The sequence below is a fragment of the Limulus polyphemus genome, unplaced genomic scaffold (assembly GCF_000517525.1).
Source record: "Limulus polyphemus unplaced genomic scaffold, Limulus_polyphemus-2.1.2 Scaffold208, whole genome shotgun sequence".
NCBI classification, from domain to species: domain Eukaryota; kingdom Metazoa; phylum Arthropoda; class Merostomata; order Xiphosura; family Limulidae; genus Limulus; species Limulus polyphemus.
Genome location: NW_013665818.1, coordinates 387,695 through 411,600, shown reverse-complemented (window position 1 = coordinate 411,600; position 23,906 = coordinate 387,695). Strand labels below are relative to the sequence as shown.

Sequence of the window (23,906 nt, the reverse complement as noted above, 5' to 3'; positions counted from 1 at the left end):
GGCTCACAAAGAGTTTAAGAGATAAAATTAAACAAAAGCATAATAAAGTTAAGAAATTTAAATTGACTGGTATGACACAAGATTTAGAAGATTATAGAAAATCAAGAAAGATGGTTAAACAGGAAATTAGGACATCAAAATAGATGTATGAAAAAAAGGTTGGCAAAAATGTTAAAATTAACAGTAAGGATTTCTTTAAATACATTAAGGGTTAACAAAATATTAGGATGGAGTAGGAATTCTGAGGGATGATAAAGGAAGTCTCATATTTGATGATTATGAGATGGGTTAGTTATTAAATTCTACTATTTCTTCAGTTTTTAATGAGGGAAAATCTTGCCTTACAAATCTTTTGACATTCTTTGTAAAGGTTACTGCTTATATAGATGAGAGTAAAAATGTAGATTTGGTGTATCTGAGCTTTCAGAAAGCATCTGACAAAAGACTTGTATAAACATTATTTCTATACATGAAGGGGATAAGTTAGCTAATTCAATAGAAGAGTGGCTGGATGGAAGAAAGCTGAGGGTTGTTATAAATGGAGTTCAGTCAAACTGGATTAATGTTACAAGTGGGGTATCTCAGGGCTCAGTCTTAGGACCTTTGCTCTTTTGGATTTACATAACTGATATAGATGAAGGAATGGTCTATAAATTACTTAAATTTGCTGATGATATTAAAGTATTGAATGTCGCTGCTTTACAAGAGGATCTAAATCAATTAGTGAGTTGGCCATATAAATGTAAGATGGGTTTTAATTATAATAAATGCATGTGGGTTATCATAATTTGAATGTAATAACCTTCACAGTATTATGAAAGAAAGGGGATCTTGGTGTAGTGGTTGATCAGTCTCTTAAGCCATCCAAGAAGTGTGCTGTTGCTAGTTCTAGGGCAAATAGGATTTTAAGTTGTATCTACAGAAATACTGAATACAAGTCTAAACAGGTTATAATGTTATTGTATAGTTCACTGGTTAGGCCACATTTGGGCTTCTTAACTTAGGAAGGACACTGAATTGTTGGAAAGGGTTCATCAGAGGGCTACTAAAATTGTGCCTGGGATGAAGGGGTTTTCATAAGAGGAGAGGTTAAGATCTCTGAAATTGTTTCTCATGAAAAAAGAAAAGTTAGAAGGTATCTGATAAGTTGTTTCCTTTGAATGTTGTGGAGGCAGTATAATTTAAATGAGTTTAATAGAAAGCTTGATAACTGTATGAATGATAATGGCTGCCTTTGAGGTTTTTATCCATATTTTAGTTAATAGTTTTAGTTTAGTTTAAAGGATAGGAGCCCAGATGGACCAATATGTCCCTAAACATTTTGTTATGTTAAGAATTGAAATTCCCAGTTAAAGTAGTTTAATTGGTTTAACTTACATATCTTGTGGTATTTCATTAATAAAAGTAATACATCATTTAAACCATATGATTTCAACTCATAATGTTTGGAAATGTTGTGATTTTCAACAACTCTCAGTTTATTGTTGAAAAATAATATTATTTAACAATGACAGAACATCAAGTTGATAAGAGTGTTGTTTTACTCTGCTCAGTAGCCAATGATTGTCAATATAAATCACTGTAAATATTAAGTTTTCCCTAATAATTTTCCTACTAGTATTATTTTAAGGTGAGTTCAAATGAATATTTAGTGATGAACTGTCATTGAGTAGTGAAAGTTGCTCTAAAATCAAAACTTTTATCATAGTAGATTATGTATTTAATGCATTATTCAACATGGTCATCCTATTTCTTATATTCCACAGTTTCAAGCCCTTTAGAAAGTAATGAAGACTGTGTTTTGACCTAGTATTAGAAGGTGTTACAAATATACATTCAACCATTTTAATCTCATACAAGTCAAAAAATAAATTAACGAACAAACCCAATCATTTTCAGAACATAGCTGGAGAACATTAATTTCTCAAAAAAATGTAAGAAGTTTTATCATGCCATGTAATGTCTAGAAAGGGCCATTTATAATTGTCTTACCAATGCAGTGCCATATCTTTCCCAGACAAAACTGGAGACAAAATAAATTATTGTGTAAGCATTGCACAAAAAGCAGGGAGACATGCTCTTTTGAATTTAGTCTCACTATCAAAAATAAGTTTGTTAAGCTTTTCATTGAACTTGTATGAATAAATATGTTGCAATAATTTAATTGTATAAAAAAATATAAAGATAATTAGAGGTGCTTTAAGATATCCAAAAAACAAATTTAATATAATTAAAATGCAATAAGAAATACAATGTAATATCTATATATATAAAGTACAAAAATCTGTGTTGTATGTCTGTCTGTTATTTAACTACTCCTAGGTCACTGAGTCAATCTCAACCAAACTTTGTGGGAAGACAGTTTAGAACAAGAAACATGTTATTGGAGAGTTCACAACTCCCTCCACCCCTCACTATTGCTGCTATTGAACATTTATTATCTTTGATGTAAGTTAACATTAACTACATTCATAGATGGTGCCACATTCTTACAAAAGAAAAAAACTATTAAACTTTTCATAACACAACATACACACAGTGGGCACACAAACGTCTTGTATATCTCATAGAGAGCAGCATTCTACGGAGGAATGCAATGGAAAAAATGGCCACCACTATTGCAATAGTACATAAACTCACAGAAAGTTTCTACTCCAAGAGCAACAATAAGGCTGATATGAAGAGCAGTTTCTTGAGTTATATCCACTTCCTACTTTGATCCATGGCTTTTCAACTTTGGCCCATAAAACACTTCTAAGGCCAATGACCATCAATTAATTAATCATGTGAAACACTGTGGAAGGACATTAAAAGGTGGGTCTTGAAAGCAGGTAAGAGAAAGTACCCCTACCACCACTATCTCTTCCTACAAAGTCACTCTGACCATTGCACAGTATATACATATTGAGTTTTTAAAGCTTATACAAAACTTTTGGTGAGGTAATAATGAATACTGTAATAATATGTTATGTTACAAATAAATTGTGTGACAGGATTTTTGTGTTATTTATCATAGCATCCATCCACGCATTTTTTTTCAAGTTCATAACCCGGCAAAGAACAGATGCATCAGCTTGTTTAATATAAGACATAAAAAGTATGGAATGAAATACATGCACACACTGGAAACAAATAAAAAGATGTTTTGGACATTTTTACATGTTGCTAAATAAAAGTTGTTGGTTGAATCTCATAAAAAAACACTTAAGGACTACCTGCACTAGTCATCCCTAATTTAGAAGTGATGGACTACCCACTGCCAACTCTTGAGCTACCCTTTACCAAGGAATAGTAGGATAGACTGTCATTATAATGCCCCATGGCTAAAAGAAGAGTTATTCAGTGATGGGTTTTGATCCCAAAACCCACAGATTGAAATTTGACTATCCTAACCATCAGACCATGCCAGTCTTAAATAACAGTATATTTCAGAAATAATTTTAAATGTACAATGGCATATATCAATAACCCACAAAACAACTAAAGACTTTATCAATATATTATTCAAAATATTTAGTATATTAGTGCAAAATTTTACATTTAGTAACACAGCTCAGTATACTTAAATTCACTAAATTTTCCTGTAGTCCTTGTAAAACTACTTATAAAACAGTTATCTTTAGATTGTGCAGTGACAATTAAGATTATATTGTTCATTATTAACAATAATGAGTAAACCTAACAATAAAAGAATATCAGATAATATGAAGTACCTCCATAAACTGAGTGGTCACTTTAAATTCTGGTGGTGGTTCTCCTTTTTCTCGTGCTTCTTGCTGTCGTTCATGAATAACCCTAAACAAATGTTCAACAGCTCGTGGAACAATACCTCTTTCCTCAGCATTAAGATTGAGATCAAAGCCCGTACCCATGGTGTACGTTTTTCCAGAACCAGTCTAAAACAGAAAATTATATGCTATACATAAGAAAATGTACTGAAACACCAACTCATAGATTCCATAGAAATAATAAGATGTGTTAAGTTTATGTAATATATCTGTAAAAGTTATTGCAATTTATTGAATAAGATAATTTCACATTATAGATGTCATAGCAAGATATTGCAACCATTTAAACATAATTTATGTGTTTTGCAAAGATGTTTGCATATACAAAATTATTAAAATATGTTTAATAAATCAAGTGTAATGAAAATTATTATATTTTGAAAACACAAAAATTGTTATAGTAGCCTGTATAACAGAATATTTCATCACTCAGTCTGCGAGTCAGAAAAACATGTTTGATTCCCAAACTAAGTCTTTGCACTCTCTGTGAAATTCTGAATAAAGGTTTGAGCTTCTTGAAATATCCAAACTATCTACCAGCATGGCCAAATTTACACAAGTTTCTTGGCTATGAGAGAGTAAAACCCCAATTCAAAATCTCACACAAAACATACTAGTAGCTACACAAGTTGAGTAATACAAGACCTGATTTCTCAACTCCTTAAATCTGTTTTCTCCAAGTTTTTGGGAGTTCTGTCAACAGAGATAGCCAAGGAAGACTAAATGGAGCTTTTGCTCAGTGAAGCTTATTTTCCACTGTAAGGTGGCTAATTTCAGTATCTGCCTGAACATGAACACTTCTATTATTTTGTGCAAGAGGAACATAGTCCAGCCAATCCCTTAAACTCTGCATCATCACTGTAAAATAATATTAAGAGGAGAGTTCTTTTGGCAGTAGTGTTTTTTTTTTAGGTTAACAGACCAAGCCCCCAAATTTGGTCTTATTGATTAACAGACTGGTTAATAATAAGTTATGTGGTTAATAAACTTAATTGTAAAATGTCATAGCACAGACAAATCTTCACAGAACTTGGGTTGCTAATGCAGGATCAGAGAGCAATAATGAAGTCACTTTGTGGCCTTTTAAAACTGAAACTACAATAAGTGATGAACTACATAAAAAAATATAAAAAAACAGAACTTCATGTTTCCATATAAATCACAAAATGAAAAAAATCTGAAAAATACATTTGACAAGAATCACTTAAAATCTTTGTGTAAGGAATTGTACCATCAACAATGCACAAAGAACAGAACATTTTGAAAATCTTAGAAAGAAAACTTGACCTTAGAGCATACTTCAAGGTGGCATTACAGAAGAAAAATATTTAAAAAAAATAAACAGAAAAAAATGTGAGCAGTTAGGTATATTTCATAAAGTATGTTAAGATCTGACCAGAAAAAACAAATATTTTTAATAGATTCTAACATTCTTACCTTGTTAAACTTGTACATATAATAGAGAGTACAATTTCATACGTATAAGTTGAAAAATGCAGTCTTAACTTACCCAGTCATATCATAACCTTAATATAAATAATCAATGAAGAAAGTTTTCAAGCCATACAAGCTTAATACTATTTTAAGAGTTTTTGAGACTTTTCCCAAAGACAAAATATCAAGTATAAGAAAATGTGTACCAAGAAATGTAGACTCAATTGAAACTTAGATTTATTCTTAAAGAGCTGTTGAAGTAGGATAATGTAACCAGAATATAAAACAATCTTGTAAATTTAGTGCCTATACTACAAATCAGAGAAAATTAAACTAAACTAGTTGAATACATTAGATAGTGTTTCACAGATGATAGGATATCTTTTTGTACTACAGCCCAAAGTTTCCAAGTTTTACATGTCACACCTAATGTAAGCCAGTGTAAGATACACAAAAAAAGTCATGAGATTAGGCAAACTAATTAATGAATCTACCTCTGGAAGAGGAGTATGATGTACAATCTTGAAAAATAATACATGTGACCATGCTCAAAGTAATCACACACATACCAAAAAATCTGATGAGACAAAAATTAGTTATTTTGGGATCTACTTGAGACACCACACCTGTGAAAGCAGGTTTCTTCTATCATCTCTTCACATTCAATTCACCAGAAACTATTATGATTTAATCAATCTCTACATGGATTTTCTATATTACGATAATGCTAAACAGTAAATATGAATAATGACAGAAACTGACTTAAAAAAATTCATGTTAAATAAATGTATTGGTCAATTAAAATGAAGTATCTTTAACTATAAACTGAACTGCACAGCCAAGCAGTTTGATCAGAGGTCACTAGGTATTGAACCCTTTATCTGTGCAATATGCCAGTTGTTTCAAGGATGCAGGGATGTTCCTGCTCATCGCAGTATGTTTTATTTTTTTTAAAGATCCTGACACGTCGCAGTGGAGGGAAATGTTTTTAGTAGCCATGGGATAAATGTAAATTTTGCTGTCACCACATATAAATGTTTGTTCAGATGTATCCAAAAGTCACAGCAAACAGGTTAAAAGATTCAGAGCTCAGACCAACACGTGCAGGAATTTTTGGCATTTTAGTATGATATTGATCATGGTTTTCTATTCAAGTGTTCAATACAAAAATGGGTAGGTTTCATGTATATTTGAAATGATAGAACCAATGCATACAATTATTCTGATGAACACAGTCTGAAGTATACATTAGACCTATTATTTTTACAATTACCTTTTAATTTTGTTTCAAAATACAGCAGTCCCTGGTAGATAAAACCCCTCCCAATAACAACTTCCTTTTAAATATGACTTTTTTTTTCTGTGCATGGAATGATTTTACATTGATCTGACCTCCCACAGATGTGAGATACAACCATGATTTTTAGGTGGGAAGTTGAATAATGACTTCTCTATAATGACTTTTCTTCATATCAATAATGAAATTACACAAATACAGTGTATACAGTATGGAACAGAGAGGTTACAAGACCGGAGATTGCTTCACAGCTTAGTCTCTTGGTACCACAGGGTGTCCAAATCAAACTCCTTGGTAGGTATTTTGGTTTAAAAACTTTCAGGTCCTGAAAAGTAACGAGGGGTGGTCAGAAACCGCTGTTTGTCTACACCCTGCTCATGGAACTAAGGTTTATCCATTTAGTGCATGTAGTAGATTTTGAGCTAGTGTTAAATATCTTGATTTAGATTTATTAGCAGGGTGTGAAGATTATTAACTCACAGTTTGTTGAGTGACAGACTCGACTAAACCGTGTAGTAAGCACGGCCAATGAAATGCCTCAAGGCATCTGGGAAAGCTGTGAATGTCTCAAGCTGAGAACAGGAAGTTGCTGTGAAGAAGAAGACTCAAAGTGTTGATATAAAAATGTAACATGGATGTTGATATAGACCAAAGTTATGACAAAAGCAACAAAATAAATGAGACATGGAAACAAGAGAATTTTTAGTCAACTTGAAATTGTTTTAATGCAACATATTACATTTCATGTAATATTTGTATTCAGAAAGGATTACTTTATTAGATTGGCTAGAGCCTAGCCAATCTATTTGGTTCATATATTTATTCTTATTTATTTATTGGTTCTTTTAAATTCATAGAATGGTTCCTTTTCAGAGCTGGGATCAAAGGATCCAAATTTCAAGGTGAAATATTGGTTTAGGGTAGGGCTATTTTGTTCTATTAAGGTACGTAGTTTCCAATGTTTGGTTCTTTGTTTAAAATTACAGCATTTTGTATAGTTATACCGTGGATTTTTTTAGTTGCAATGTCGGTAAATATGCGATGTTTATTATATTCTGATGTAGAATTCTGGATATTTATTGCATGCTACTTTATAAATTGATACCAAAATCGTGTGCTGAAAACTAACAACGAAATGCTTCTTGATAATAATAATAACTGCCAAACTTGTGAACATTCAGAGTGACTTCATTAAATGTGCAAGATAAACAAAGATGGATGCATTTTTATGAAATAAATTTTGTGTTAGTTCGTAATATTTTATATGTATGTAATAAAAATGTGATACGTGGATGTTTATGAAACAAGTGTGATCAATGAATAAGTTATTTTACATAAAACACAAACAAAGCAATTTACGTTATCTTTATTGAACTGTTATCCATCATAACTATTAGTATACTGTGTACTAAATTGCTATGTTATCTGACTACCTATACAGTATGAGATGAAACTTTTTTATCATGGCAGATAGGTCAGTCGTATCTAAGAAAAAAGAAGACATTCTTATGATTTACCTTTTCTTGGTTTAATGTGGAACTACAAATTTGTCACTGCTGTCATATTAACATAGCTGTGTATGCTACCTCTTTAATGGAGCTAACACCACAACATGAAAAATAGTGTTGCTATTGTTGTTACTACATATTTATAAATATAGCAGTGCTATCGCTACCACTACTTTTGAAACTGACATTTTTCATGATAATTTTTTGTGTCAATGGATAATGTAAGAATGAAAAACAAATATTTATAGGTAAATGCTAATACTTTATTGTTATGATATCATAATACAGAATTCTCAGAGCAGCCTATCCATATTTGTGAACGATGAGAGGAAAGCAGCTAACAACCACACAGTCTTAGATGCATTCAATATCAGTACTTAACAAACACAACATCAACAAAAAAATGAATATGATGACAGTAATGACACTAATAAATGAGCTAATAAGCTAATATGAAATAATAAATCTAATATTAGAAGATATTACATCCTTTATTATATTTGTTCAATTTCATTGTTGTTTTAATTTGTGATTTAATTTCAGTAGCATCAACTTCTTTAAATTGTTATTCATCAATCTAACTCTTTTATGGCTTCATAATGGCTTTCCCTGTGAGAAAATGCATTCTATAGCTGCACTCAATAGAATGGCATATTGAAGTAAATGACTTAAAAGCTGGTAAAGGGAACAAGCTTAATTCTATATCTTTCAAAGTAAATGGTTCTTTGCTCAGGAATAGCATTATTTAATCATTTATACTTTGGGATAATATACTTGCAGATTTTGCTTGTTGTTTAAAGCACACAAAGAAGTCTTTTGTCATTTCCCTAGTGCTCATAAATTAAGAAAAATCACTTAAATCAGCATTTGCTAAACTTTCATCACCTCCACATTCCATCTTCTCTGAAAGTATTTTAATCATCATTTCTTTTACAGTTTCTTTCCTAGCATATGAGTTAATCCAAATCATTTTAAACCATGGGTGAAGACCAGCTGAGAAAACATGATAGTTATTGACAAATGCAACTTCAAATGGCTTCTCAATTCCCGAAATCAGAGCATTAACAAGTGGCTTGCAAGTCTAGAATGATTTACCCCAAAATCTTTAAGTTTTGTCAAACATGCAGTAAGTGTTGGCAGAAATAGGCTTTAGTTTCACAATGAAGTAAATTCAGTAAGATTCTTACAGGTCATATGACAATTACATATTCTTTGATGAAGATTATATCCAAATGGTTGAAACGAGCATTGTCCTACTCATCACACACTTTACTGATTGAATACTCTTTCTTTGTTAGTATATTCTTTGTACTAATGAATGCATCATACATCAAATTCCTCCTCGTTCGTAGAGCACGGAACAACAAAACGTTTGTCCAGTTCTTGTTATATACAGTCAGCTGCTACAGCTCTGTTTGTTCCAAAACAAATTGGCCTTCACAATTGCTGATTGGGACCTACCATCCCTCAAAGCCTTTTATTTATTACTGGTTGCTACTAAATTGAGTGTATGTGCCACACATCAAAGATGCTCTGGAGAAATCAAACCTCACTGGACTCTATATATATCGCTATTAATTATACTGGAAATGCTGTGGAAGTTCATCTCATTTTCTTGTTCTTTATCACTTATTAATTTGAGTGTCTTTTGCTCTGCTTTGGAATCACTTGCATCACTACTTACAAGTTCAGATCTTGATTCAGTGGAGAAGATCCTGCAAAAACAAATAGTAAAATATAAAAATGGTTGTGTATACAATGTGTGGCATGACTGAGTAACACCATCTTGGTATGGTATTGCCGTATTGGCATTGTATAATAATAATAATTTAATTTCTTATACAGCACTCCTCTAGCCGTTGCCAGCCATTCAAATTGCCTGTTTTTAACCAGTCTCTACATTAGTCAAAAGCTAGGTGAAAGAGATACAATTTCAAATGACATTTAAAATATCTAATAGACTATGCACATTGCAGCTTAATAGGGAGAGTGTTCCAAAGCCTAGGAACATAGATAGAAAAAGCATGATCACCAAAATATGAGAGAGAGAGAGAGAAAACAGTACCAGTATTAATATACACTAGCTTTGACCTGCAAAACATTTGCAGTAGTTTTCATGCCCTTGCTTAAAGTTTATTATCATAGTACACAAATAAATATAGCATAAACACAAAGCTAATAACCCATAATTTAATATTATATGCATCAAGTTCTTAAATAATTTTATAACTTATAAGACAATATTTTAAAAAATCCTGAATTTCCCATAGTGTGAGAATTTCTCTGTAGGCATCCCCTCTACTCTAATTTATTCACCACCCCTCCAAGAAGTACAAAATTCAACATAAATTACTCATTATAATTTTGTCAAGCCAATTCTCAATCTGGAATCTTTATATAAAAGACTTTCTAAGGATATGTGATTTGTAGCATTTGATCGAGTAATTTAAGAGAAAAGATCCAGACAGAAAATCAGACGCAAGTGTATTATCTATATAGATTAAGATTAATATACATCATATATGTCGTTTATTGATATAAGATGTACTAATAAACAAAATATACTATAAAAATACTGCAATTAACCTGAATGCCTAGACAAAGTTTGATGCACTGTCAGTAATGGTTTTGGTAATCATGTTTTGAATGCAATATTTCATGTGAACTGCTTCCAGTTCCTTGGCAATCAAGTCATAGGTGTGGTGGTTAATGAGATGGCAGAAAGCAAGAACTGCATGTTCCCTCTTTAGGCTTTCTGGATCATTACGATGCACAGTCAACTTCCAGATAGGATCTATAAAAATAGACAATGCAAAGCTAAACTAGTGAATGCAAAATGCCACATTGTACACATTCACTGCAATTGATATGCTGAAGCCTATTTCAAGCCTCATTCTATTATTATATGTTTTTAATTTAAGGAACTGCAATAATTTTTATTATTCATAGATTAAAAAATGTTAATTTATTACAACTTACTTGTTGCAGCATCTCCAACAATCAGCTGTGGTCACGAGCTACTCTAGTGTGCTAAGCTTCTCTTTCAGTTCATCTTTTTTTTTTCTGGGTGTATTTATCATTAATTTCATATGTTAGGACATTCCTACAGAAAACTGTTTTATTTGGCTGTAATGTCTAAATAGGATTTTTCAAAGCTTCCAATTAAACAAAGTTGAAAGGAAGCATTTCCTCAATGACCAAATCAGCCATAAGTGTATATATTTTACATTGGCTAACCCTCCTGGCACTAGTAGCAATGAAGGCTCCAAGAGTTGGTTGTTCTGCTTCATTTTTCCCACTTTTTTCTTTTACTAGAAGTCTCATTGGTTGAATATGACCATTATTCTTATAAGTTTACATAACCACTGTCCCGAGACTCCTAGTAAGAGAGCCCTCGTCTCTGCTGCTTCAACTGACCATCTGCTTGACCTGTTTACCTCTATTCTTCTTTGATACATGATTCAAAATCTTTGAAATTATGGGAATGTTTGTAACTAATGTATTTCTTTAGATTAAAAAATGATTTCTTATTGTCACTGTAAATATTTTTTTGGGTAAACACAACTTACACTGCAACAAAACACTTTGGGATTGGGATCCACTTCAGAGGGATATTCACTTTGTAGCAAAGGAATAACCAGTTGTAATTGCTGCTTCAATAACGTGTGGAAGTAAAGACTTAACAACTAAACTTGTGCCATTAAATAATTTTGGAGGATCGAGATTTCTATAGGTGAATTCCTGTCTGGAAACCTTTAGCAATAATTGATCATTTATGCCATGCACAGTATTATTCTGAGGTGCAAGAACTGCTCTTTTACACAATCATTAATAATTTTTACAAATATTAGGGAACAGCTTTTCCTTTAGCTCTTCTGCATTAAGTTACCACATTTTTCTGGAATAGTAATATAGTTGTTTGAATGATTGGAAATTTCCAACACTAACTTAAGAAGAAGTTTCTGAATTAAACCATTTGCTTTTGTATCACAGAAGTTATTAAAAACAGAGGAAATAAAAATAAGCCAAAAATTAACATGTACATTACGCATTAAACATAAACAACACTCTTGGCCTAACAACAATATTGTGATAGTGTTGATGCTAAGCAACAATATATAGTGTTGAGTATTACCAAAAGGAGCATAATACAAAGACAGAAACTGAATCAAAAGCCAAAAATTAGTTATAGTGGGTTTGATGAAGGAGGTGATCCTGATTGAGCTAAGATTTGAAATCAATAAAAAACTGAAATCCCAACAGTGGTTCTTTACACTAAGAAAAATCTGTCCTTGCTATAAAAAAAAAAGAAAAAGAAAGATTTTAAAAACATAACGGATATCCACAAAACTAGAAATATTAAATACTGAGTAAAGTTACCTTAATTGATCTAACACTTTCAGAAAGCAACAACACCCATAAAACAAGAAGACAGAAGGATACCACAAGAGCAAAATGAAATGCAAGTGGAAATAAACAGCACTCTAAGCTGAGTGAGACAATCTCACCTGAGATGAGATGTATTCAACACACAGTTTTCCATTACAACAATGAAACATGACATTACGAGAAGTGATATTGACTGACAGAATACTAAAGTGTACCAAAACTGTACTTCATAAAAGCACTTAAAGGCTCAATGCTGGCATAACTTTTAGAGTTATGCCATGATAAAAATAAAAAATTAACCTTAATATTACTAACAGAAAGAGAAGATTACTAACGTCAAACTTTGGTCAAACTTTTCAAGTCATCAACAGAAACACTTACAAAGTAAATAATCAATTCTTAAAGACATCCAATGAATACTTCCACAGTAAGTTTTAGAGTCATTCAAAAGAACACTTCATTATTAACTAATAATTTTAAACTCCTTGAGATGAACACTGAATTGTCACTTCATAAAACTATTAAGAAAAGAATAGCATCACTTACTACACATTTCCTAAAATCACCTAGAGGAAGTTACCAGAACAGGTGCTCTCTCTTACAAATCATCAAAAGAAATATTTCCAAAAGGTTAGTTTCACTTAGTTAATATAGTGACAATCTTTATTAAATGTATTTGCTTAACAACCCAAAACTTCTACCAACTGCCATAATTACACAGGGTAAGTAGTATTTTCCTCTTTAAGTATCAATACCAGTACGTTTGTCTGGAATTAACAAGTTTTGGAAATAAAAGACAAAAAAGTATTCAATTTTTGAGCTCAAAGCTTCAACACACCAATAATTAAATTTTTTCTTAAATTATCTAAAACTGAAGAACTGTAGTTGTAGACAAAATTTACTAGTTCAGTAACAACATTTACCTGGCCATAGGCGAAGACTGTTGCATTATATCCCTCAAAACATCTGAAAGAGACATATTTAACATTCTTACTTTACAAATCAGACCTATATTAGTTAATTGGTTATTCAAAAGTAAATAGAGTAAGAAAGTTAATTCAGTTTAACATCATCTTGGCTCATGGTACATGTAGATGGCAGCATGAATAAACCAATACTATAACCCATGTTAATAAAAATTAACAATCCTAAAAAAAAGTAATAAAAAGTTTTCCTTCTCTTATTAATACAAAGCAAAAAGTTTAACCAAATTTTATAAAAAAGAATTATTTGTTTTCTGGGCACCAAAACTAAATCAATCACATTCAAAAAGTTATAATGGTTTTAACATTTTAAGTTAGTATTTTAATACATCATGCATGTAATAATCTGTGTTAGTTTGGAAATACTTTTATTCCTTTTAATTAATGGCTCACTCAACTTGAGATTAATAGTATCTAAATAAGCTGTACATTGGTTATCTTCTCTCTTGTATAAGTTAGTTCTTAACTATTATTATTCAACTGTAAGCAGTTTTTATAAGAATGTTATTTTATAGTTATATGCATCAATAAAGCCTAGCAATTAACATATTACTAGTAACATGAGCAACATTATTTGACAAAGAAACATAACTCCTACTAGTAAAATGAACAGAAGTACCTGACAGAGAAATATAACTACCACAAGTAAAATGGACATTACTTTACAAAGAAACATGATTCGCATTAGTAAAATGGACAACATTACATGACAGAAAAATGCAACTCCAACTAGTACAATGGATGACATTGTTTGACAAAGAAATATAACTCCTACTAGTAAAATGAACAGAAGAACCTGACAGAGAAATATAACTCCCACATGTAAAATGGACATTACTTTACAAAGAAACATGATTCGCATTAGTAAAATGGACAACATTACATGACAGACAAATGCAACTCCAACTAGTAAAATGGATAACATTGTTTGATAAAGAAACATAACTCCTACTAATAAAATGGATGACATTGTTTGATAAAGAAACAGCTTCTATTAGTAAAATAGAAATAATTACTTAACAAAGAAAAATAATTCCTACTAGTAAAATGAACAACATTACATGACAGAGAAATTTAGCTCCCATTAGTAAAATGGACATTACTTAGCAAAGAAATTTATCTCCTGCTATAAAATGGACATTACCTGACAAACAAATGTAATGCCTAAGGAACTGAATAAAGAATATAGTGCTTAAAAAATATAAAAGGTCTTAATACGAATATAATTAATTATAATAATGCATTGTCAGCTTAGAAAAGGTGTTCCAACAATAACAATTGTTAAAAATAAAAACTCATAACAATTGTTGTTGTAACAAATGACTTAGATAAATAATGTTCTGACCACTGCAGTGTTTGTTGTGTCCCAACCAGTCTGATGAGCTCTGTAGTGAGCCTAACATTTTGACAGTAATGGATATGGTGAACATATGTGGTTTAAATACTGTTATACACTCTTATTCTTGAAAATCTCTAAGGAACTGAATAAAGAGTGCAGTGTGTTAAAAAATATCATAGACTTAATACTAATATCTTCAGACAAACAACTGATCTTACTCAAAATATATATACTCTAGATGAACACTAAAGTTTTAAACTCACCCATCTATCAGGTTCTTCACACATGTGTTATAGACATCTTCTTGTAAAGTTGGCATGTCAAAAACGCTGTCAAATGTAAAAGCCTTATCTTTACCCAACCAGACCTGAGGATCTCCCGCAGACACCGATGTACAAATGTGACACATGTCAATGATTTCCCGTGAAACCTGAGGACGGATTCTGAAACGACAACATTTATTTTGGTTTATACAACAGTGCTCTAAATCACTGAGTGATTAAAAACTTTTTTCCCACTCATTGTAATTAAATTTATATATGCATGCAGTTATTGCGTATCTATTGCCCAGTCAACTAGATTAAGATAAATCATTCCTAAATATCAATTCATAAAAAATGAAATGCATACTAAATTTTCACAGTAAACTTAAATCTCAAACTAAAATTTTATTAAAATATTTTGCTTTTAAAAAGCTCAGAAATAACTTTTTCTTTATGTTTGGGTAGAATGTTTAGAATGAGAGAATGACAAAATTTTGCTATAGCTCCTGAACTGCAACACATATCAAAATGGTACAAATTAACACATTCTGTGCTTAACATTTGTTAGGCTGCAATTAAATAAGGACAAAAAGCATAACAATCGAATGTACACATATATTATCTGGTATAATGTAAAGAAAATTGTTTCTGATCATTTAAACTGATTACACAAGTTTGTGATGGTAATATTGTCTTGAAATTTCTCTATGTTCTACAGTAATTCCTGTACGTTGAATTGAAAAATGATATTCATTTTTCTCCATCATGTACAGATTTTTCACAAAACGTCATGTGTACTTTTACACAAGTCAATCATTATCAATGAAATCGGGTCACATTTTGTTATGCTTAAAATGTTGACAACTACTAGCTACAGATTTCTCTAGAACCAAAACATAACAAACATTGTGGTAAATGAAATAATAATTTGATGTAATTAAGAGTTTTTTTCTCTCTGATTTGTAAAAAATCCTTACGTGATAGAAAAAAAAATTATTTTCGAAATCTGTGAAGCTGAATTATGAAGAATCCATTATTAAAACTAAAACAACTTTTATGAAGTTTAAGTTCACAGGCCTGTGTTATTTATACCATCTTCCAAATGTAAATAAAAACATAACTTAAGATTGAAATGTTACCAACTTCACAAAAACAGAAAAATGAGAATGTAAGCTAAATTTTGTTCTGATATGACTGCATCTTTATCAAGTCAAATCATAACTTTTCAAATATAATCAGCTTAGTACAACAGTGTTCGACTTTAATTTTGGATGGAATTTTACTACCCCTACTTGTGGCATTGAAGAGGAGAAAAAAAAACATCAACATTTAATGGCGTTTCTGTATTTTTCTAAGTCTTCTCTCCAAGATAAAAATTAAATTCTTATAATGAAAGAAATTAAACTAACCCAAAATGTGAAGTTTCACCTACTCACTAAGACTAGATAATGCATGAAAAGCTTTAGAATAATTAAAATTTGAGTTCATAAAAATTGGTAAGATTTTTACAGAAGAACAAAGTTAATTTACCAAATTAAAAAAAATAAAAATGCATTATCTGTAGTCCAAAGATGGTTAAAAGAAGTATTTATAAGATGTCACCAGATATAGTCACCATGAATGCACATCAATTTATGCATTTTTACTGCTTTTTTTCTCTGAAAAATTCCACACTCCATAGTTTGAAACATATTTATCACGGATTAACAGTATATTTTTTGTGACTAGTGCAAAGCTACATGATGGGTATATCTGAACTTTACCCACCACTGGTATCAAAATCCAGTTTTTAGCATATAAGTCTTTAACCTATTGTTGAGCCAGTACAAGACTGGAGTAATAACAATGCTGATTAATAACACTTTTGCTTCAACAATTATTTCTTGCATAATTAAATTATCAAATAACATTTGGCATGGGTTATTTTTACAAATGTTAATATATCACAATTATAATATAATTAACCCATGATCCATTATAATAGTAAGTTTCAGAATTTATGCTTTGAAAAAAAAAGAAGATGGAAATACGCAGAAAAATATTGAAAACAGAAAAATGATTTCACTTTGTACCTGAATTTATGCAGAATTAAATTAAGACAATGATGCTCATTTGGTCTGATAGTTTTAATTATGACCCTGATTAATATAAATACAATCCAGCAAATAAATTCACAAAAAAAATTCTTTACACACACACTGAACTTTTTTTAATTACTAATTAATACTGTCACATAAAGAGAGGCAAATTTGATAGTAGACATGAGTAAGCACAACCACATTACACTAAATTTTATAAACTGCTTTGTCACTTTTTTTGTAATTAAAATTAAAGGAGTCTACTTTAAAATATGAAATTACTTATTTATACTACTAGTTGCTAATATGTACGGTTAAATGTCACAAAAATGAAATTAGTGTATCAGCCAAAAACCAAATCAACTGTGAAATCTACCTAGCTATGTCAATGCATTAAATTAGGGATTTAATTTACCAACAGATAAGGATGTTAGTTAGTATTGACTGTCTTACTATCTCTGTCATTATCTGCCGTATTTGACTTTTAAACAGTTGTATTATGTTAGAACTTTAAGTATATATATGGGCATGGGCCAAGGATTCTTCTACAGTTGGTGATAAATTCAAACAATAAACAGACAGCATGTCACTCCACTTGTTTTAAAATAATATATTCAAAACAAGTTCAGCATATGTACAAATATTCTTTACACTATGGAGATCACAGTTGTATCTTAAACACTATACAGTTCTCTTCTTGTCAAAAGTCCACTTAGGTTAATTCAATTGCTTTATAATCCAGTTGACAAGCCGTAACTATTTTTCTCTACTTTTATTATAATAGTTTCAGTGAATAATTCACTTATGTTGCTTAGTGGATTACCAAATTTGTATCTTGAACTTCCAATAATTCTCTTCTTTTCATCAATGTCCACACTGACGGGTTCAATTAGTTTAGAACACTCTTTGACAAGACAAATTATTCTCTTTACCTCTATCAAACTGTTAATCTCACTTTAAAATATCAATTGTTAAGACTATTCACTCCCACGATGACTAACTTCACATTTTCTAACTTTTCTCTGATTGAACTTCTCTTTCACTCGAATTTACTCTGCTCCCACTCGCTTGGTCACCTCTATTTATATGTTTATCACTAAGGCCTCTAGAATCTTCTACAGCCTTGACACCAATGAATTGCACACAACATACGACTGTTACTGAGTTACGTAACCATACTTGTGATAACTTTTAATTCCCTTGTTATGAAAAACTAAACAATCATTAAATATTAACTCACAAAATAAATTAAATAATAATGCCTACACTGAACAGTCTTTTATATCCAACAATAAGCCCCTCTTCAAGAAAAATATTTACAATATTTTTTACACTATATACAAAAAATGTTCTACGTTCAGATACTAAGTCTTCTCATATAGTCTACACCAAAATGTACAGTTCTTTTGTCAGTCTCAACTCACATAGAGCCTCTGGTAGGGTTTCACCTTGACAGGATCCGTTGTCTTCATCTTGATCTTGTGTTGTCTGTATTTCCTAATCTATCTCTATACTGATAAAGTAGATTTTGTTCCTCTTTATTCTTCTTAATAGTCAGTTTTTCACTTATGTTGACATTCTTGTATGTCTCATCTCCAGTGCTCTTAGGCCTAGTAGGTCATTATCTTCTATATTGAAGTTATTGTCTTCAGATTCTGCTTCTATGACAGCCACACCTGTCATGACCATCAACAAATGCATCCATAAGGTCTTCTTCCCTCTCAAAGTACCTCTTCACCAGATTGGTGTGGTAGACCATAGTTGTTCCATCAACTTTCACTTTATAGTGCATTCTACTTATCACTTCCCGTACTATGAAAGGTCCTTTCCACCACCAGGTGAGTTTATTGTTGCCTGTATGTAGCAGAACTAAAACCTTCTGTCTGACCTTGAAATGTCAACCCTTGGCCTTCTCTCTGTCTGTGATGGGATTGATCTACCCAGTAGAACTGCTTTGATAGGTCAAGTTCAATACTTCTTTCTGGTTCTATGTTTTGTAAGTCTCTTTCTTCTTTGTCTTGTGCTTGACTTCCTCTCGGGCACTGTCCCGAAGTTTCTGTGGTGAAAGGTCTTTCTTCTGCACTTCCCTCAACGTTTTACTACATGGTTTCCTATCACCAAGTCATATACTGGTTCCTTGATACAATGGCTTCAAAGTCTCCTACATAATATGGAGTATCCACCTTTATTTTTCCAAATCACTCTGCTCAAAGTGCATATCCTTAGATTTTTCACTGAAACTCACTTTCCCCACCTTATGTCCCAAATACCAGGATTGTTGGGATCCTTTTAAATACAGCAAAAATACTCAATATCTTCTTATTGCATTATTAAGACACTTGAAACTATTAGTCCTATGAGAAGCTATCATAATCGTTGATGTAAACAACAAACAAAGTCAAAACAAATACCTGATGGATCTCCTTTAATCATTCTCCCAATCAACAATAAACTAACTAATTGCAGTTCAAAAGAAGAGCTGGATAAGGAAATACATTATCTGAAAAATGTACTGGTGAAGAGAAATGGTTATCTTATTAGTGTGGTTAGAAAATACGTAAGAACTGACAAGTTGACAGAAAAAAAAGAAAAATCATTCAGATAATTTGGTATATTGTGTAATTCCTTATGTACTTGACTTGTCAAATACCATAAAAAAGACTGTTGAAAGAAATAGAAAGGAATAGTGGAATTGACTGTCACATTATATCTCCTTCACGGCTTAAGATTAGATCCCAAGACACGCAGATTGCGAGTGGAATGCTCTAACCACCAGGTTATTATCATAAAAACATCGAACAAATTAGAGAAAGAAAAATGGCAAATCGCCCAAAAAAAGATGTTCTACTCTGTTCAAATAGACTGCTGAATCCTTCACCCTAACTAATTCATCTTATAAAATGTTATTTCATTTTCTACATCAAAAGAAACAAAGGGAAAATCATCAAGTTTGTACACCCGAAAAGATGGGAGGCTAATTAAACAGATGAGTCTATCCTCCACCTTTGCTTTTCTCAATATGACTAACGGTTATTTTAAATATATTATTAATGAGAAGGCCTACGTAGAAAGTTGCCTAATATTCCAAGTGCGATCAATTTGCAAAATTGTATATAATTAAAACTAAATGGGCGTTTTAATGTTTATAATACTTATAAATATTTATCATCGAACTTTCTGGCCAAATTCTGAGTTCAAGCATGCTGTTTTATACACTTCATACGAGAGATGGTATTGTATTGTATATAACGCCTGACACCATATTACAAGGTCCTCTGAAAGTTCCGTTTCCGGTGTTTCTTTAGCGTCTGGAGTCACTTAACGTTTTCCCCAAGAGTATCTCATCCTGCTCGATTAGAAGCCACTCCATTTGCTCAACCCTCTTTTCTTCAAATAATGTGTCATCCATAGACAGAAGTCAAGTCAAATTGCATCACGTGGCAACTCAAATGGTCTAAGACATGAATCCTTTTAATGTGTGACATTAGTGGTACCTATAATATTCTGCGTGATGTAGAAATCGGTATACGTCAACTAGTCCTTATTCCCGTCCATGCTCTACTTTTACAATAGCCATATGAATCACTTTTTTGTAAAAGAAAAACAAAAAACAAACGAGTTTCTACATTTTCCCCAATTAAGTATACACCTGTTATATGGCTACAAGTTGAAGCATGACTCATCTACAAAAAATGTTCCACAGCCACATTTTGTGATTATTAGTGGAATGGACGTACTCTTGATTTGGTACTGTTGTGAGCGGAATACACCAAACACAGGCCTTAAATCTGTTCCTACCCTAGCTTCTGTACACAGTATTTAGTTGTGTATTGCTGTATTGTATTGTTTGTAGTTATGCACAAAGCTACATAATGGGCTATCTGTGCTCTGCCCACCACGGGTATCGAAACCCGGTTTCTAGCGTCGTAAGTATGCAGACATTCTGCTGTGCCACTGGGGGGGGGGACATTCAGTTGAGGCTGTAGACAAATGGTTCAGAAGGTCACAACAATCCAAACACAGGCCTTAAATCTGTTCCTACCCTAGCTTCTGTACACAGTATTTAGTTGTGTATTGCTGTATTGTATTGTTTGTAGTTATGCACAAAGCTTCACAATGGGCTATCTGTGCTCTGCCCACCACGGGTATCGAAACCCGGTTTCTAGCGTCGTAAGTATGCAGACATTCCGCTGTGCCATTGGGGGGGGGCATTCAGTTGTGGCTGTAGACAAATGGTTCAGAAGGTCACAACAACCCAATCATCTGTTTTTTTTTACACTACATGGTGTCCGAAAAGTCTGGAACCTTACGCACTGCAACGAATTTTACTGAATGTGTTCCACATGCTGTCTTTGTAAATCGAAACAAGCTTAACTTAACAGCAAAATTCACTTAACCTTCTCATGCTTTGACAGCACCGTAATCAGTCACATATCTGAAATTAAGAAAAGTTGAAATTCACCTACGATTCCAGACTTTTCGGACACCCTGTATTGTACTATTAAATTGAAAGGGTCCCACCTTCTGCTAACGACACTTGTAGCCTGCTATGGTTAATCTTTTCTATTCCACCTTCTGCTAACGACACTTGTAGCCTGCTATGGTTAATATTTTCTATTCGTCTCCACAAGAACAATACAAAACACTTCAAAGTGAAAACAGTTAAGACTATATACAGCATAAACTGAATGACTTTGTTTTATGTACATTACCGTACACTATACACGAGGCTCAATTAATTTAAGTGATTTTGTTTTTACCTGTTACAACACACACTGTAAAAAGACAAAAAAAAAACGACCATAATGTGGTAAAATGGCTCAATTTTTAAGAACCCGCAGGAGTAATTAGTGAAATTCATTAATATATTGGCGATATTCCGATCTTAAATTTAATTTGGTATACAAGTTGTTCAGAAAAACGTGGTTCAACACCAGGTGAGGTTAGTGGTAATGATAAGTAACGTGATATCACAGCACAAAGAAAGAGCATATTGAGGTTTTCAAAGTTCATTGACTCTCCCACTGTATTAAAAAAAAACACCCTGTACATTAAGTGTATGTTGTAAATTGCTGAAAGCCGAGTCCAAACAGTGAATTAGTTCTTCGTTACATTGTAAAGTTATTCATTTGATCTCTTGAATTCTGTCTGACTAACAAACATCCAAACACTCTTTTCTATAACATTGTTGATTATGTTTGTTTATTATGGTGTTAAGTTTGGCATAAACAAAATTCACACTAGCAAAAAAAAACCACAACCATTAACAAAAACAGCTAAAAATAAAACTCAAAATTACAAAGAAAAGCGAACAAAAATGTATGTTATATAACAGCATGGTAAGGAAGTGTATCATAATATTGATACATCTGCCACATTGGTGTGTACAGTTTACAGAAAAGAACAAAAAAAATATGGATTGTACTGCTATTTTTCCTTATTTTCATTCATCCAAAGTGCTATCACAAGAACACCGGTTTTGTTGCAATAGTTTAATTATGCTCTACTTGTTTGTAATTTTAAGGTAATATTTTGAGTTAAGAGATTTGCAACATAGATTACAAAAGTAAAATGCTAAATCATAATGCATTAAGTTTCATTAGACAATACTTACTGGTTAATACAAGGTATATGGTTAAGTAATATAACTGACAAGTGTTTTGTTTGTTTCAGAATTTTTGCGCTGAGTTACACAAAGGGCTCTCTGCGCATGTCCTTAATTTCATTATTTGTAACCAACAGACTAGATGGAGGGCAGCAGCCACTGCCAACTCTTGAATGATGTAATAGTGGGAGTTGACTTTTACTTTTTTTTAGCACATCCACGATCTCAAAGGGTAGAGCAAGTTTTGGGTACAACGAGCCGCGAACCTTAAACCCCTGGAATCACAGTCCGAACACACTAACTACTTGGCCACGCTCGGTGAACAACTGATTAAGAGTTACGTAATTATATCCAAAGAATGTACTAGGAAGGGAAGAAATTATGATATTTGCATACGATAATGTTACCGCAGTAACATTTTCATCTAACTGACAGGCCTGGAATAGAAGTGATCGTGCGTTCTGGTACTTTGGTCAATAAGTGGTTGGTTTCTCGAAAACGAGGGTAAACACTTTTTAACGGGTCTCTATTACAGAAATTCAAATAAATATTCATAGTTCAAAGAAATTAATGCGTAGCTACTGCAATAAGTTTTACTTAAGTGTAAAATTTCAATACGTGCTAACGATTCTCCTTAGTCGTAGGTCAGTGAGGAAATAGAAGAATTTTGTAGAAGAAAAAAAAATGGCAATTTCTGTTCGCAAAACTAATACATTAAGATTACCGGAAAGGACCAGTCATAATAACATGCAATGAAATTAGTTAAACACTTATTATAGAAAAATAGGACAAAAAGGTGTAAAGGGAATAACAATGTGTGAGAAACATGCCAAAAAATAAACGACGACAAGACGATCAATGAGAAAGACTGAGTTTACAGCGCCATCTAGGCTCCCAAAACATTAAAAGGTTTTTGCAGCCCTGAGCGACATGTTAAGCTCTACTAATTATTCTGTGATTTCGTATTTTCGAGGAAAAGTACAACATAAAAACAGAAGAAACATGAGTCTTAACTGTGTTTAATACTCTATTATAACAGTCTTTACAGCTCGACGAAGGGCGTCTGCTCAAAATGTCGCAGAAAATAAACCAGAAAAATGTTTCATTTAGACGCGTCAGTGTATTCTATATTATCATTTATCCTGTGTTTGATACTATACAATCATATATTAATTGATACTAAACTTTTTCTATATTTACACCAACTTATAAAAGAAATGTG

General features: G+C 32.1%; 1 protein-coding gene across 4 annotated transcripts in view; it reads right to left on the bottom strand.

Moving 5' to 3' along the window:
- The window catches only part of LOC106478397 (kinesin-like protein KIF21A), a 117,394-nt gene that overhangs the window by 75,323 nt on the left and 18,165 nt on the right, over nt 1-23,906 (bottom strand). For 3 of the 4 annotated variants that reach the window (XR_002609882.1, XM_022381990.1, XM_022381989.1), the window contains exons 2-4: nt 15,002-15,181; nt 13,340-13,382; nt 3,714-3,896 (exon numbers count right to left, since the gene is read on the bottom strand). Coding sequence is in view for 3 of the 4 variants with exons in the window: in XM_022381990.1 (XP_022237698.1) it covers nt 3,714-3,896; nt 13,340-13,382; nt 15,002-15,181 (406 nt within the window). In the remaining variant the exon portion in view is untranslated. The remainder of the gene's footprint in view (nt 1-3,713; nt 3,897-13,339; nt 13,383-15,001; nt 15,182-23,906) is intronic. The other variant, XM_022381991.1, reaches the window with a different exon arrangement.